This window comes from Anser brachyrhynchus (assembly GCF_964034855.1).
Source record: "Anser brachyrhynchus genome assembly, chromosome: 1".
Taxonomy (NCBI): Eukaryota; Metazoa; Chordata; class Aves; order Anseriformes; family Anatidae; genus Anser; species Anser brachyrhynchus.
This window is the reverse complement of record NC_137694.1, coordinates 144,313,972-144,332,442: the sequence shown is the minus strand read 5'-3', so window position 1 is coordinate 144,332,442 and position 18,471 is coordinate 144,313,972. Positions and strand designations below refer to the sequence as shown.

The 18,471-nt window shown below is 37.6% G+C and overlaps 1 protein-coding gene across 3 annotated transcripts in view; it reads right to left on the bottom strand.

Annotated features, from left to right (window-relative positions):
- Positions 1-18,471, bottom strand: part of TMEM182 (transmembrane protein 182) — a 49,238-nt gene that overhangs the window by 16,423 nt on the left and 14,344 nt on the right. The window contains exons 1-3 of one of the 3 annotated variants that reach the window (XM_080603660.1): positions 9,498-9,512; positions 7,766-7,865; positions 5,790-5,888 (exon numbers count right to left, since the gene is read on the bottom strand). In XM_080603660.1, coding sequence (XP_080459786.1) covers positions 5,790-5,888; positions 7,766-7,784 — 118 coding nt within the window. In that variant the 5' untranslated portion in view covers positions 7,785-7,865; positions 9,498-9,512. Of the gene's footprint in view, positions 1-5,789; positions 5,889-7,765; positions 7,866-8,284; positions 8,630-9,497; positions 9,513-18,471 lie in introns of those variants that run through there. The other 2 variants (XM_080603658.1, XM_080603659.1) reach the window with 2 other exon arrangements.

Genomic DNA, 18,471 nt, shown 5'->3' with positions numbered 1-18,471 from the left:
TGACACTGTGATCCAAGCAGTCTGTTTCAGCTGTGGTTCAGTGTACGTACACAAGATGTTAAGAGAAGTTTGCACCATTTCAAGTCCCATTGAAGCAAGTTCATAAGATGTTCTGGTCCAAACAAGGAACACCCTTGCCTCTTCAAAGGCAGCAGGCGCTAAGTAAATGAACCTCACAGATATGTCAGAATTAGCTACCTCAAGTACTTGCGTTATTCCAAGTATTTCCTGCAGTGGAAGAAATAAAGTACAAGCACTACTGCAGAGTCTGAGGTAAACCTATCTGCAGTGTTAACCTTAGATATCATTGCTCTATGTTGCAAGAGTGCTAAACAGAGGGTTCTGTAACTTGTCTTGGTAAGCCATCCCTTCATCAGGGTACAACATTTGTTTTGGTAGTGACAGGCAGGCCTAAAAATAAAATAGTACTTAGAGGAAAAACAGGAGTACAGCCAGAATGCTTGTCTTTGAGCTCTGCACCACTCAGTCTATATACCATGAGAATATTGCAGCTGAATTATATTCCTTTCAAATTGCGTGACCTGTGATTTTGCCTTTCCACCTGCTTTTCTCCCAAAAGAGAAACTTAGATTAACTAACTAACTTAGATTCCTCTGGAGACTTCTGCATCATTTGAAAAGTAGCTGAAGTATCACATTTTAAGTAAGGGACTGAATTTTGAATAAGTCGCTGAAAAGTACCGAAAGCCCCATTTTCTTGTATAGTAGATCCCAAACCTGTTTAGAAACTGACACCAGAGTTTCATGTTTTAAGATGTTACTGGTGCATGATATGGAAAATAAGTAATAATATATTTGACATGGTTACACAATTATGTCACCTAAAAGACACACTTTTTATGTAGTAGCAATGCACACCTCAAAACCTCCATAATGGGCTATTCAGGAACAGGTTAGCTAAGGATACAATGTAACACCCATCTAAAACTAGAGATGTTAACACCAAACTCATGAAACCACACCACATATTTTATTGCCCTTGCCAACTTCAAGTCCTTCAAAATCTTAGCCATGTAAAAGACTTGGCTCATACATTTCCTATGGCCTACAAAAACAAACAAAAAAAACCCACCACCACCAACAAAAAAACAATCACTTAATATCGAACAAGAATTATTAAGTCCTACAAAGCTGAAAATCTTTTTGAAGCGTGTGTGAGTACAGTGATTCATAAACATTACAAAGAATCATTAAAATGACTTGGAAAAGTTGTCGTGAATTTTCACCCACAAACTCAGGTCCTAAAGTGAACCTTTCCTGTGATTTGGCTAAATAGTGCATTTCAGAATATCTTTTTTACCTCTCTATTTAATGTAAGTGATATCAAAACGATTTTGACAAGAGGTATCAAAATGTCACTCCCAATATAAAATATGATGAAAGGTAAAGTGCCTGAACTGTTCTATATCTGAAGTATCTTCTCTGCAGATAAACAACTGCAAATGTGATCACAGCTCTCAGCAGCAGCACCTGAGACACATCTAGCAACACAATAAACCTTGCAAAACTTTTATCAGTTTCACTCAGTAACCTTTATTATCCCTTAGTAGTAATAATCTTTTTTTTTTTCAAATAACCTTAACAGTAAAATAAATACAATATTCACATTATGAATACATTGCTTTTTTAAATACTTCTTGCTTTATCACTGCTTAGTGGCTGGGGAGTTCTCCCTTAGTAAATGTACTGTATTACAACCTCTCATGGGCAATTATGTGACCGTATTACATAACAGCATTTTTTGCCCTAAAAATAGGCTAATTCTAGCATCTCACTATACAGTTATTATTTTCAGATTTCATTGCTGATATTTCCTAGATTACTTTAGGTTAATTTCAGCCCAGCAACAAACCTGCCAATAAATTTGATCACACCAATTTAGATGTAACAGTTGCTGAACCAGAACTTCTCTTCAGTCCTATAAACATTCTGTATTCCACATTATATTAGGCACTACTTCAAATGTTGGCAATGTGCCCAGTACTGGACAAAATAAGATACAAATGGTCAGGAAAAAAAGTACTAGCAGCTACAAATCAGAGTATTAAACTGATGTGTCAGTGCAGCCCCATTAAATTGCTTCCAATTTAACCTCAAAAGGTGCTGGGGCAATTTACAACAGTTAAGAAACTACTGCATATTTCCAAATAAACTTTTTTTTTTTTTTTTTTAATTGATGACTTGACTAAGTGATAGATCCTATACTTCTTTTTCTTAGGAATTATCTCACTGTTGCAATATGGGACTATTTGTATGAGTAAGGACTTTGTACAGTAAAAGAGTTTTATAAAAGTATGATAGCCCTTGAATATCAATGTTAAGTAATGTGATGCGATACCATGAATTAATCTAGCTTGCAATGAATTATTATTTAATATAATTATAATTATAAAAATGTATATATAAGTATGCTTATTTTAGAATAAAATATTTAGAATAAAATAAATAAAAGGTCACTCTTCTGGTACTTTTACTCTATGGGCTATTTTTTTTTTAATTATTATACCTAGCTTGTAGTCTGTTGCACATATGTTTGTGAATCATCATATAAATGAATCTGCTGGTGACACAATGAGGTGCTGTCTGTCCTCTTAATAGCTGCACATTGTAATAGCTGTCACTATAAAACATTGTAACATCACAGAAAGTCACTAGAGTCAGGCTTCCCTGACTTCATTTAGATGTCTATTTCAGGTTAAGATAAATGACATGGCCTGCAAAATTATTTAAGTGCATAACTATAAATGATGGCTAGCAGAGCTGTAGACTGCACTTTACACTGCAGGTAGGTGATCCACCAAAATGCTTAACAAAAACAATGAATGAACAAAGCCATAATACTTGTGATTAAGATACAGAAAGCTGCAATTTCAAAACAGTACCATCTCACCCTTCCAAGCTGATCATGTATCTGACAGTAACGATGAAAGGAAATCTGAGACAATAAAACATGCATTTGAATCCCCAATGTAAGCACCACTGTAGGCTTTTCTGTCTTCACATTTCCATCTAAGGCTACAACTCTTCACAGCAAGAACTCATAGTCTAGGTTTCCACAGGAGGATGAACCAGGCCTTTTGTGTAAAGCAGATTAACACACTAATAAACTTCAAGGTCTTCAGATTTTGAGGTTTTTGGGAACTATCAAACACTTTAAAATCAACACATGAAAAAATATAAATAAAGGATAGATCAAACCTTTTTTGAATTATGGCCATGGCCCAGAAAAACTCTGAAGCAAATTCTTACTGATACTAAAGCCAAAGGAGTTATGTCAACAGAGGACTTGGTTCAGTCACTCCACTCAAAAATCATCAGAGATTTTATAGTCCTCAGGAAACTGATTTTTGCCTGAGCTATCCTAACTGGATGGTAACATGGCACTCCAACTACAAACCACAGTTGTATTTTCACTAGTGTCTGTAATTAAATCCAATCCGCTCTGACAAGTTCTCATATTCTCTTAAGCCGAACTGTTCGTAAAAGAAGGTGCATGCCTTTGTTTGTTCAGAAAGTAACAGTTCTGTTAACATGAAGCTAGAGATTTTTAGAAAATTGTGTTGTGCATATACACCTGATTTCTCTAATGAAGTTTAAAGCTTTTTATTCAACTGTTTATTTTTCAGCAAACTATTTTTCAGATGACATAGTATTTCTTATCCATTCCTAATTAAAATAAGACTTGGGGGTCTCACGAAAAACTTGGTGAAAAATCTTTCTGAAAAGACCAAGAGTGGTGGATTTTTTTTTTATCCCCCAAAGTGAATGTTTTGAGAAGACTATAAGACATGAAAAAGGAAATATTGTATCAAGATACAGTAGCAGAAGCAAAAAAAGGAACAAGAATCCTAATCTTTCAGTAGTGCCCTTTTGTTCTATGTTTTGTTGACAGAAAGTATTAGATACAGCCAAGTGGATGTACAAATAGCTGACAAAATATATATATAATTTTTTTTTTTGCATGAAATCAGATGGAGGGCTTTCTCCACTGACTAATTCAGAGAAGCATTTCCTCCACTGTGAATCAAAGAAAACAACTTTCTAGTATTTCTTAATTTAGTAAATGCAGATTCAGTGAGGTTTTAAAAGCCTGTTTGCCAAATATCACAGGCAGGACTGTCAAAGTACAATAGAAGAGGAATGAATTTTGAACTAACAGAAGAGATGATGATATAACCTTCTTAATAATAAGTTGTGGAAGATTCTTGAACAAGTATACCTGCTCTAGATGCTGAAAATGAACTGGTGGCATTAAAAAAAAAAAAAATTCTCCAGTTTTAATGAGCTCCAAAGCAATCCAACTGTATCTATTTATACAGCAGGAATGGCTCTGAATATACTCTACCTGGGCCAGCATCTATAGTACAGTTCTGTCTATTTTTAATCTTGTAATATAAAATATAGATAGGAAAATTATATTTGAGCAGTGGTTCTTTTGGCAAACATTAACTGAAATTAATTAAACTTTTGATGATATTCCTTCTCCTTTCTTTATTCTTTGTTTGTCCATTTCTGTGTAATCATGCAATATGATTTGAAGATCTTTTGTGAATGTATGAGTGAATGGTGGAATACAAACTCTGTCTAGATTATTAGGAGCAGATGACTCGTCACTTTCAAATGGAAAGATAAACTGTTCTAGATGTGCTTCGAAGTTACAGATTAGATCTCTGACTCTGAAGGATGAGGTATGAATTCTTCCTGGACAAACAGTTCATAATTTCTGAAGATTAACAGAACTGTTACCAGTCCAACTTCTTTTTCATGTCTGTAGCATAAAACATGGATTCTGAAGACACTTCAAAGTCAGCAAAGGTATAATTACAGCTTCAGGGATCACTTAAGTCATTAAGTCAGCAGGCTCAGAGACATGCAGCATCCACATATCACAGGTTATTTAAAAAGTCATATGAAATAGGCATCAGAAGCAATATTTTCAAATACATTTGCATAAAGCCCTTGATCTGATGAAATGTGACCAATTTTTTAAGTGGAGTAGTAAAAACAGAGCTTTCCAGGCATTATTCAAGTATAAGGTTTTCGATTCTGTGTATTTTACATATACATATGTATGTCTGTTACTACACTATAGTTTCTCGGTGTTAATATCTCAGTTTAAGATATCAAGTATTTTGAAATATTATAGAACATACATATTTTTTCAAAAAGAACTTAATTTACAAAACAAGATTGCACATTGCCACACTCTTGGTCTACATTATTCATGTATGGCACGCACTGTTCAGGGTAATTTTAGTGCTGCAGCTTCCTATAGTGTCAGTGGAGAGAAGCTGGCACCTCCAGCACTTGGTGCAGTATATCTGAGTTAGTTGAATAAACTTAGACAGTATCAAGGCCCCTCTTTTCCCTTCTCATAAAGTAAAAATACAATATAATTCCACATGTGGTTATTTATTTAACAAGAAACAGTTTAATTGGGATATATGAGAAGTATTTGTTTAATACATTCAGCCCAAGGAAGACACTTTTTCTGTAGGAAAAAAAAAAAAATAAAGCACTAAAAAGAAATGTTTCTGTTTTTAGAAATGATTTCCATTCTGCCATCATACTTAAAGCTACGCATTCATTTAAGTGCTTTGCTAAATAGTGTCTTAAATATGCATGTTGTAAAAGTATGAGAAGTATGAAACACCAAAACTCTATAAATTAAACTGTTTGGAGTGATAATGCTGTTTTGTACTGAAGCATCCAAATTGTTTTCTTGAAACTATAGGCATTGTATCCATTTGCAGCCAAAAAATTACTTACTGACTGCAGAGTCATAGGAGGTTGAGTTGTGTTCATCTCGGATATGAGGAAATGGTGAGAGGTAAGCATGTGTACAGTTCTTAGAAGGTGACTGGTTGGCTAAAAGAAAAAGAGAGAAAAAGATTAATATTATCATGCCTTAGAAATAAAATATTTTATGCCTGTTTTTCAAATAGGTAAACTGAGTTTCATAGGTCAAGATTCCAGGTTCCTTCCCAGGCAGTAGCCCTACAGTGGATTTTGCGTTGGTAAGAGATACCAGCCTTGATATCCAGCCAAGGATATTCCTTAAATGGCAGCTCAGATTTGTACTACGGGAACAGTAAAGAAGCCTCTCTTGAGAGCAGGATCTGGTACACTGCAATTTATATGCAATGCCTATGTATGCTTTTATATGAATATGTTCTTTTCTCTTGTGAAGGTTAATTATTTCTGTCTCATTACTGCATATCCCACCAAAACAAACAAACGAGCAAATAAAACAACAACAAAAACAGGAAATTAATTTTTCTCTTGTGAAAAGATAATGACAAATACCGAGCATCTTCAGAAATTTTACAGTCTCAACAACTATGAGTTCATTCTATGGAATCAATATCTCCAGAGAAGTGTTATTTCACCCTTTTTATTAAATGCCTGTAAAAAGGTGATGGTGATGACCTTCTTCTTTGCAAAGGGTAAAGGCTTTCTATAGTTTAAATCACATTCAGATTTCATATTCCTGACTGCAGAATTATCCAGATAAAGAACAAGGGGAAATTACAGTGAATATTACATTTGCCACCTAAGACCAAGCAACATATTTAGAAAAATATGGATATCGAAGTCAAAATGGTATGATGGCACCTGCTTTTCACAAGAATTGTGGAAATCTTGCGATAAGGAGAAGGAGCTTTGTATATCACGAGTAGGGTCAAACACAGTAGAAGTTTTGCTCAGTTTCTTCTTCACTGGAAAATGTGCTGGCAAAAAACTCACTATCTTCCAGAATCCTGGCATGTAGTGAAAGAAAACAGGTCATCCACGCAATTAGAAGAGGGATTTTTCTGGAGAGGATGTGTACGACACTATTCTCACCATGGAATTGCTCATGTCTTCCTTAAGCTACTCGTAGAACTAGCTGGAGAAATAGTGCAGGCAAAAACTCACAGACCATCCTAACCACAAGGCTCTTTTTCCAATGTTACAGACATAAACAATCTGTTAACAACACAAAGCAAAAGACTGTCCTGATAAGAATGGACTCAGACTTAACAGGTCAGGTATAACATAGAACTATATCCTAGAATCACAGAGCAGTTTGGGTTGGAAGGGACCTTAAAGATCACCCAGTTCCAGACCCCTTGCCATTGGTAGGGACACCTTCTGCTAGACCAGGTTGCTCAAAGTCCCATCCTGCCCGGCCTTGAACACCTCCAGGGATGGGGCATCCACAGCTTCTCTGGGCAACCTGTGCCAGGGCCTCACCACCCTCTGAGGGAAGAATTTCCTCCTAACATCTAATCTAAATCTCCCCTCTTTTAGTTTAAAACCATTCCCCCATGCCCTGTCATTGTCCGCCTGAGCAAAAAGTTGTTCTCCATCTTTTCTACAAGTGTCCTTTAGGTACTGAAAAGCTGCAATAAGGTCATCCTTGAGCCTTCTCTTCTTCAGGCTGAACAGCCCCAGCTCTCTCAGCCTGTCTTCATAGGAGAAGAGTAACAAAGGAGAAGAGTAACATAACACTTCAAGAATAGACTGATATTTAAACATGTATGTTTTTGTCCTGGGGATTCCTTTAGTACAAATTACAAAAGTGTTTGTCACTTTTGAATTTATTTAAAGACTGCTGAAGAAACAAAGAAGCCAAATGAAACTGAGTGATTCACAATCACTCAAAAAAAAATAAAATATCAAGAACAACAACAACAGAAAAAAAAAAAACAGCTTTGAAATCAAGCTACTGTAGATAACAACAAAGGAAAAGAGTTACTTACTGTACCAGAACTTCCACATGCTGGAGTTATGTTCTCCTACTTTTCCACTAAACCAGCACCTCCAGAAGAAACCTTCATGATGGAAAGTGGCCTTCTCTCCCTATGGAAATAAAAAATAAAAATAAATAAATAAATAAAAAGCTATTATCATACCCTTTTTCAGCTACCTGAAAAAATCAAGTTCACGTGAAATTAAATGTTTAAGTAAAAAATAACACCATCACAATAAACTGTAGACTGTCAGAATATAGGTTAGCTATAGTATATCTATACAGTTACAGTTCCTTTGAAAGACTATTATATCACAAAAGTAGTATCACAAAAGACAAATTATTTTTGGAGTTGATAATAACTGCTTAAAAACGGTTTTGAAGTAGCCCTATTTTGAAGCAGCAGACCTCCAGAAGGTCAAAATGAACATGATCAAAAGTTCCTACAGAAGTAATTTTTTTACAAAATAAATACACCCATGAAACAACCAATATATAATTCCCATTATAAATAAAAATCCATACTAACCCCAACATCCTCAGGTGCTTTTGAACATTTTCCTATTTCTGTAGCAAGAAGCCAATAATCAGTTCCAAACGCCACCAAAAAAAGCAAAACCCCTAGAGCTGCAAAGAAACCTCCAAAAAATATTCCTACACTCAGTTTCATTATCAAAGTTATCTTAAAAAAAAGCAAGTATTTTTTAAAATTACTTAAGAAGAAATAGTAAACTAAAGAAAATTATTGTGCGAGTGACTAGAAAGTTTGGAGAATACAGCTCATGTCTGAAGAAGCTCCTCCTTGCTTGACTTTCTCCCTGTGTTTCCCAATGCCCTGTGAGCTAATTTGTGTCTCCTAATTTGTGTTCCATGTGGCTGACTCAAGACTGACAGATGAAAAGGGCCATCTATTTTAGGACACTGATGGCAGAGCTTCATTCTGTTTCTCTGTCTGGGCGAGGCCAGTCAGAAATAGCTGACCTTCCCATAACTAATCAGGGATTGACTTGAAATATTATTGCAGCTGGTACATCAAAATCAGGGGAGATGGAGGTGGAGCTGCAATGGCTCTGGCAGTCCACGTGAACTGTGTTACAGAGCCCAGAGTAGCAGTAAGGACTTACAAAGTTCAGAATTGGTGGTGAAAACTTGCCTGGCTACTACCAGGGAAGGATATATGAACAACACTTTGAAAGTTACTATAAATCACTTTATGAAGTTTGCATTTGTTTGTTTCTTTATGGAACTCTGAAAATACGGCAGCCAAATCACACAGATGCCTTTGGAAAGTCCTGACCTTTACTGCAAATACACTTAGCTTTACAAATTTGCATCTTACCTGTAAAGTAATAGCTTTAATGACACTAAGCATTTAACTGCTTTATTTGTTCCCATTCAATTTATTTGCATATCTCACAAATGCATGCAAATAAAACCAAGAAGAAAGTCCTAAAAATGAAAAAGTGAAACCAATTCCTGCACCACACCAACCAAGCACCTGGTATAGAAATATCAAACTTTTTTAAAAAGAAGAGACTTCCCCATCTGTGTTCCTTGGACATTTTGGAAGGTGATCAGGTAGCACATTTAAATTCCAATGATTCACTGCATAAGAAAAAGGCTTTTCCAAAAATTCTTGTAATGCCAAGCAAGCCTTCCCTGCCATCTCCAGTGAATTACAGGGCTTCCTCCTGTAGAGATCTGTTGAGTTTGTACCATGCATCAGATCTTGCAGTCCTTACCCAATAAAATTCCACTGGTGTTATCTGTCACTGGAGTAAATAATCCTCTACTGCTTTCTTGCGCTGGGAAGTGCTGTGACCAAGAGAAAGATGAAGTCAATTTACCCCAGAAAGAACTTGTTGCAAAATTTTATTCAACAGATTTAGCTCTCCGTACCGGAATTCCTACTGCCAATGCCTACTTGGACAGTACTGCAGCATGCTCACAGAGGGTAACAGAAAAGACTGTTTCCACCTGTTCTCATTTCCAGACAGATGAAGCAGAGATGTGTCCTGAGTATTTTCATAACACTATATTATCTGCCTAATGCCTTATTTGCATATTACAATTCATATTTTGTTCAAACTTGATACTATACTATCTTAATACACAAGCATTTCTGATATTTGTTGGCCCTTCTGCACTGCCCAGTTTCAGTGCGGAACAGTAAACGAACCTCCAGTCAAACAGACTCTTTGTGTCATGTTTTCTTTCCCTGGCAGACACTGGTGCAGTTCATTTTGCTATACTTGAAGGTGATCTTTGGAGAGTATGCTATTAAAGAACAATAAGCAAAAAAGTATTCAGAAAAAGAACATAGAATGTGTTATAACAGGAAATGAAGCATATTTTAGAGCATATTTTAGAAAATCATTACTTGCTAGTTAGAATAATGTCCAGTCAAAATAGAAGAAATAGAAAAAGTCAGATTCAGCTCAGAACTAACCTGTTCAAATTTAGACAACTTCATGTGAACTAGATGTCCTTCCATTATAATCGATACAGATCTAGTAAATGCAAAGGGTAGCTCCAGCTAGTTCTCAGGGGATCCTGCTGGCTTTCAGCTGCCACTCTAGAGGGCACTGTTTGTCTCCTGGCTTTAACTACATTTGCTAGCACCACACAGGGGTCTTAGGTACCTTCTACCACCTGAAAAGGCACTAGGAGTATACGTGAGGGTGACTAAATGAAGCCTGGAGAGAGGCATACAGCTGCCTTGCCATCATTCCCTACCAATCCCTAGCAGTGCCACTGGATACTCCAGCATGTCTAATACATCTACATTTGGCAAAGAGGGATGACAAAGGACTTAGAGGAGATCCACTCTTTTCTTAAATGACTGCTACAGGCCAAGTTCACATCACCTAAAACTGATGCTAGATACCTCTGTTTAGATGACTGAAACCAGTCTCCACTAGTTGGTCAGGTTATTCTGGAGGTACTGCTGCCTGTTTTAACTAGACCTCCATTGACTTTAACAGCAGCACAGATCTCTATTTCACATGGAGACATGAATTTCAAGGTCTTACTCTGGAACTGAATCCCACTCTGCAGGTAGGAGTTCCCAACAATTTTGCTGCTGTATGGTGGCCTTACAAAAGATTTGCCCAAAGCTTATGAAATTTTATTCAGTGAAAGCCAGAGATGTAGACACTCACAACATAAACAAAATCAATAAAACATAATCAATGTCACAGTTTTTCAGGATATCCATTTAAAAAAAAAAAAAAGAGCAAAAAAAATAATGAATTACTTCAGATGTGCTGTTCAACATAATGCCATTTGGCTCATCTTGAAAACTATATTTTTGAGTGTTACATGACATTATTTTTAACCCCCAAAATACCAATTAGGCAAGGCTTTGTATAAGTACTGAAAAACTCACTACAACCTGAATTTGGTGACTTCTGACAATGAAAATAATAAACAGGCTTTTCACTCTTGTGCTTTAATCTGCAAATCTTAAAGTTCTTTTCAAAATTGTTATGCACTGCTATTGGTACCCGTGAATAAGGAAACTGTGGCACACAATGGCAAAATGCCTTTTTCAGTGTTACATCTGAAGTGAAAAGAGGACTCCAGTCTCCTGACTCAGCCACCGAACCACATATAATAAAAGAAATAAAATGGTTGGTTTATTCTTATTGCACCCAGCTGCCTCCAGGTGGCTTCAGGTCAGACAAATAAATAAATAAATAAATAAATCAGTGACTCTGTGAACCTATTTCTGCATGAGAGTAACTTACTCTCAGGACTAGCTTCACTGAAATCAGTTTGTATGAAGTTTCACTGAATTCAAATGACACCTGAATCGCTGACATGCATTCTGTACATGCATTCTGGTCTTCGAGTAGAATGTTCTTCCTGAGATGATCTAATTTAATTATTCTCTTTTGTATTTATGGTACATTCTCTGGCAGCACTATCTTCTAAATACTCTAACATCTCCGGTATTATGCCCAACTATGTCTGGAATGAATCAGAAGACAGATTTAGATCTGTTATGTCATCATAAAAAATCACTTTTTTTCCACTACTTGAATGCTCACTGAAAGTTCCAGGGCACTTTTTCATCAATTAATTTAAATTAAATTCTGAAGGTTCCTCAACAGAACAGAGAAAGTTTCAAGGCAGTAAAAATAGGGCCAGGCTTATCAAATCAAAACAATCATTAATCTGATTCTTAAACACGGTCACTCTCCAATTACTTCCCAAACTCCTAAATTTCTACAGAAAGACTGACACGTTAAAGACATAGCCAGATTTATCCCTACTATAATGACAATGATGTAATTAAATCTGTTTTAACATACAATCAATTTGGCCAATTATGCCCAACATCCATTGATTTTGTTGATTCATAGTGTGAAGATTGAAGGCCCTCATATAATGGATGCATTCCAATCTCATTTAACAAAGCTGGCAAAAGTTTTATGATTATATTTCTGTTTATTTTTCTTTTGCAGATAAGGCTAAACTAACTCCCATATCTGCATATTTTTGTTTATTTATGTATCTAAATGGCTCCAGCATCAATATACTATCTGAGCCCCTCCTCATATTTAAAAATAGAAAAGAATTAAAAACAAAACGAAACAATAGCAGGCTGTTTCTTTCTTCCTTTTCCATCTGAAGGAGAAAAAGCTTGATTAGTTTATGGGAGGGGGAGGTTGTTTATTTGCTTGTTTATGTTTGTGTGTGATTGAGTAAATGTCGTGTGTATATGTTTGGAATTGGCAGGCAGCTCCTTATCTGTGCTGGCAGATATGTCCATGATCTAAAAACAGCCTGTTAGAACTGGCTGCATGTCTCACTACACACCAAGAAACAATTTCTGCAGCTGGCTCAGAGCTGAGTCCTTCTGAGACCTCGTTGCCCATTTGCCGCTGGAGAAAAAACGTTTTGAACATCGATAAAATACCTCACCCACTGATTCAGATCCTCATCCAGGCCATCCTCCCCAGCTGGGTAGTATGTTATCCATTGCACCTACAAGATCATTTGTCAGCAGTGTGCTGGGCAGACATATAGAGTATAGTACACCTTGTCCATTAAATCCTTGGCTGGGATTCATCTTACCTAACACTAGACAGCTGCACTGTAGCTGCCTCCAATTAAGCCAGTCACCTCAGGTTTCCTTTACAGTTATATAGGCACTTTTAGGGCACCGTCCATCTGATCTATTTTTGTATGCCTACTTCAACATGCAATGAATTACACCCTAGAAGTTCAATTCCCTGAATTCACTGAAAAGGGCCTGGCTCTGCCTTCTTTGTACCCTCCCTTCTGGTATTTATATACAATCACAGAATCATTTAGTTTGGAAAAGACATTTAAGATCAAGCCCACACTACAAAGTTCACTACTAAATCATGTCCCTAAGTGCCACATCCATGTCTCTTAAATATCTCCAGGGATGGCAACTCTACCAACTCCCTGGGCAACCTGTTCTGATGCCTAACCACTTTCCCATGATGAAACTCTTCCTGATATCCAATCTAAACCTTCCCTGGTGCAACTTGAGGACATTTCCCCACATCCTATCACTTGTCACCTGAGAAAGGAGACTGACATCCTCGTTGCTGCAATTTCCTTTTAGGTAGTCGTAGAGAGTGATGAGGTCTCCCTTCATCCTCCTCTTCTACAGACTAAATAGCCCCAGTTCCCTTAGGCACTCCTCGTAAGTCTTGTTTTCTTGTCTCTTCACTGGATTCATTGCTCTTCTCTGCACATGCTGGAGCAACTCGAAATCCTTTCTTATAGTGAGGAGCCCAAAACTGAACACAGTTCTTGAGGTGTAGTCTCACCAGTGCAATGTACAAGGCCATAATCGCATCCCTCATCCTGCTGCCCACACTATTTCTGATAGTGGCCAGGATACCATTGGTCTTCTTGGCCACCTGGACGTGCTGTTGGTTCATGTTCAAATGGCTGCTGACCAACAGCCCCAGGTCCTTTTCTGCTGGGCAACTTTCCAGCCACTCTTCCCCAAGCCTAGACGGCTGCATGGGGTTGTTACAACATAGGTATAGGACCTCACACCTGCCCTTGCTGAATGTCATGTGCTTGGACTTGGCCCATTTATCTAGCCTATCCAGGCCCCTCCACAGAGCTTTCCTACCCTCAAGCAGATCAACAGTCCCACCCAACTTGGTGTGATCTGTGAACTTACTGAGGGTGCGCTTAATCCCCTCATCCAGATCACTGATAAAAATGTTAAACAAAACTGGTCCCAATACTGAGCCCTGGTGAATGCCACTGGTGATCGGCCACCAACTGGATTAAACTCCACTCATAATGACTCTTTGAGCCTCGCCATCTAGACAGTTTTTTGCCCAATGAACTGTACATCCACCCAAGCCATAAGCAGACATTTTCTCCAGGAGAAGGCTGTGGGAAACAGTATTGAATGCCTTGCTAAAGTCCAGGAAAACAACATCCACAGCCTTTCTTTAGTCCACTAATCTGGTCATCTTGTCATAGAAGGAGATCAGGTTAGTCAGACAGGAACTGACTTTCATAAGTCCATGCTGACTGCGTCTGATCGCTTGGTCATCCTGTGGTATGCGATGAGGGGATCTTCTCCATGACCTTTCCTGGCACCGAGGTTGGACTGACAGGTCTGTAATATTGATGAGATCTCCCCTAGCCTTCTCTTCTCCAGGCTGAGCAGTCCCCACTCTCTCAGCCTCATAGGAGAGGTGCTCCAGTCCTTTCATTATTTTTGTGGTCCTTTGTTGGACTCTTTCCAGTATGTCCATGTCTCTCTTGTACTGGGATGTCCAGAACTGAAAACAGTTCTTCATGTGTGGCCTCATCACTGCTGAGTAGAAGGGAAGAATCACCTCCCTCAAGCAGTTGGCAACATGCCTCCTAATGCAGGCCAAAATATCATTAGCCTACTTTGTGGCAAGGGCACATTTTTGGATCACGTAAATCTTGAGGAGAGACTGTAGAGAGTATAAGTTCTCTACACATGGATAAAATCAGGCCATTCTGAATACAGACATCACCAAGTCATTCATTCTGCAGCACTGCTATGCTGGTATGTAGTATAGCTCATGAAGAAATGATGGCCCAAGGACAGAAGAAGCCCTTATCCCAGCTATAGCTTCAACAGGAACTCTCTAATGCACCAACAAGAACCATCTTATGATCCATTACATCTACACATTTTAATGTATCCAGGTATTATATCATACACGTTGCTTATTTACTGTGTGGGAGGTAATGAAAAACACAGCCTCTCCCTCTCACTTCTGTTTGCACAATCTGGTGCAACCTGCACCTGCAGGAACATGCGCCAGACTTGCAGCCACCTAGATGAACTGCAGGGTGTGTAACTTCTTTGGACTCTGCCACGTATCTTCTCTGTGCTCCAGACTTTAGCACTCCAGGTACATGAAGATGCACCTGGGTTCCCCACTCACACCTGAGTGCTCTTAAATTTTCTTAAATGAATAGGAAAGCAGGGGAAATACCATTATTGTTTCCTGCAGTGTTTTAATGGAATACCTCACCCCTGTGTGCATTTTTCACATAAATAAGTTGCTTAATTTTAGGAGGTGTTCGAGGAAGTTTCCCATGGAAACAGTTATGTGCTTGCAATTCAGAAATGGTCAGAAATTAAGAGCTGCACCTCTCTTCAGCATTTCCATTGCTGTCTTATATGGGTCCTTTCACAGCAGAAAGCTGTTATGAAACTCAGTCTGAGGCACTAATTCTTCCCATGTACTGCACAGATGCTTTTTGGTACATCTTTTAGGATTTTACTCAGGAAGCCTGAGGAACCAGACTTCAGACCTTTCTGTACTCTTCCAGCATCTACAGGCTGGGATGCGGTGATTATTGTAGTATGACAGGAAATGCGGGTGTGGGAAATGGACTGGAGTCAAAAGGACTTGTCTGGCCTATCCTCTGCATTACAGCAGGATCAATGGCGTCTAAACCTGACGTATATATTTTATCTGTTAATCATTAACTGAAAGAAACATGGAAAGCTATGCAGTCTTAGTTGTGCTGCCACAGAAAACTGCAGAAGGGGAGAAAGAGGCCCAATGGCTGAAACAATTTATTCCTTTAACAGGATTTTTAGAAATGCTTTTTAAGTCACTCTGTCTTGCCCACCAGCATTTATAGCTTTGAGGTAGGAGTCAATTAAAAGATTTCTTTCCATATTCCTTAAATCTGCAGATCTTTTCAGAAAGATTACACTTTATATGCTTTTAATATTATCAGCAGCTTCCAAATTCAAGTTCTTTTACAGTTCCTCTTAAAAAGTTCTGGACCACTGGATTGTAACTCTTTCTACTGGGCCTAATTTGTATATGAAAAGTTGAAATGACTGTTAGATGTTACCCTAATGATTTGAAACTGTAAACCAGAATGAAATAAGTCATTGTTAGATTTGCTAAACTTGATGACAAATGGTACATTTGGGGGTCTTGACCTTTCCCATTTGTAATGCTGAAATTCACGAATATGTTCCATTTACTGCAATAAATTTCTGTAGTTGTCTTAGATCTGTCTTACAAAATGGCTTTAAGAACTGTATTTGAGAATTTATAAGGTTTAAAATTTTCTCCCTTGTTGAAGGAATGAAAGGATCTTTTTCACAACTTTGTTAAATTTCGGAAGATGATTTCCATCAGAGCTTTCACTTTGTCTTGGCATGGAGCACACATAGCCTTCCTCAGAGTTGGCTGAAGAAGGAGAGGTGCTGACTGCTTCAACCCCTTCCTCAGCAGGTGACACCGAGCATTTGCCACAGGAGATGTGTTTAATAAAGGGTTGCAGATCCCTCATCCCTTCTCCTTATTAGCAAACTGAACCTCAGACATCCTCCCTGGATTACTTCTCCCATACATAATCTGAGGCAAGAACAGTTCAGGACGCGAGCCTTAGGAGGGTCAGATATCTGACAACCTGACATGGTAAGATATTTTCTTTCTGCCATTAAAGGCTCTTTTTTTGGACCCTTTCCCATTATTGAACATTGTCCTTCAATTACAACAGCGGAACTAGACAGAAAGTTGCATTAGTATTCATATCGAAAAAACGGATACAGAAGGAATAAAGTTTTCTGCTTTTTTACTTGAGATTCCCCTATTTATTATCAGAAGATGGAGTTAGCTTCTTTTGGTTACAGAACAGTAATAAAAACTTATTCTTCCTGATTATTTAATATGACTACCAAGTTTATTTCATAATCACTGGCTGCTACAACAGAGATATGCACCCCCTTAGCGTGGCCCTCATGCTTTGTTTATAGCTGTCTTTATATTTAGAACACTAAAATATCATGAAAGCTGAGTACTCAGATTGTATTGTACCAGTGGTACGCACAATTTTCCTGGTCACTGTGTTGCCCATAATATTAATAATTTTGATACTATAGTTTCTTCCAAGTCATGAAAAAAGGGTAAGAAATGAGCGGACCCATCTAGATGCACCTCTTCCTCAGAGAAGATTCTTCATTCACAATTACAGTCTGGAGGGGTATCGAAAAATTCTGAATCCACATGCTGATGGCCATTTCTGAGCATGTATTGTTCTACTGTTTTAATCAAAAAAAAATCCAGTAAAAAGACAAATACGTTACAGCAATATAAGTGTATAACATTGGCAGTATCAACCAACTATGTAATTCTGCCCTCAAAAGATATCACATTAGACTGTTTCTATTTTCCTTAAGATTGTGATAAATGGTCATTATATTTTATTCCTTTAATTCTGTGCTAGTCAAGTCCCTTATCAGTCATGCCATTCTTTATTTGGGAGCCTTTATCTTAAATATTGTAATTGAAATGACGGAACATGAATGGGATGTTCTGAGGTAGTGGGAACCATCTACCTTCAATTCAAAGGCAACAGAAATCTTCACCATGTTATTATACATTAATGCCCTTTCCTTACACATGATGTAAAAATATACAGATGCATATATATATATAAATAACCTGATCAAGTTTGCATGTTGTTTGTTTTTTTTGTGTGTGTGTGTGTTTTTGTTTGTTTGTTTTTCTCCGTGAACAGTTGGCACTGAAAATGCTATTGAAGCAACCAAAAACTGGGTTTTGTCAGCTTTACGAGCCATTCTGCATGGGGATAGCTGAAAATAGTACGCAAAACCAAGAAACAGTTCTTAATGTCAAGGAATTCATGGCTGCCAACAATATTTTGTCCCCATTATGATTGTTTGGATATTCCAAATCTGAAAATAATGCAGAATTGCTAACTCTGCCTTCTGAGACTTGTAGCAGAGACTGACATTTAGACAGAATCTCAAAATTTTCAGTTGGGCTTGGTGTTAGGACAAGACATGATCTGTCTTATAACCCAGGAATATTATCTAAATCCTTGCAACATCTTGTAATCATCCACCTCTTTAATATTTTTCCTTAAAAAGCCTTCAGGCTTTTTCCATTTCTTCTATCAAAGTTAAAATGACCAAAATTAGTGAAATATTGAGCAGACACAGTGTAGTGTCAATTCCCATGATATTCTAATATTTCAATATCCTCTAATCATTTTGTTTCACTTCAGAGCAACTGTATGTAACCGTGATCCCCATCAATGCTACATCCAAAATTTTAAAAGAATCATTATTCTGAGAGGCCTTGTTATTCAAAGTAAATGAATAGCCTTAGAGAGCTAAATTAATAGAGAGCACTGGTTAAGCCAACTATAAAATATTACTGCCACTGGGATATT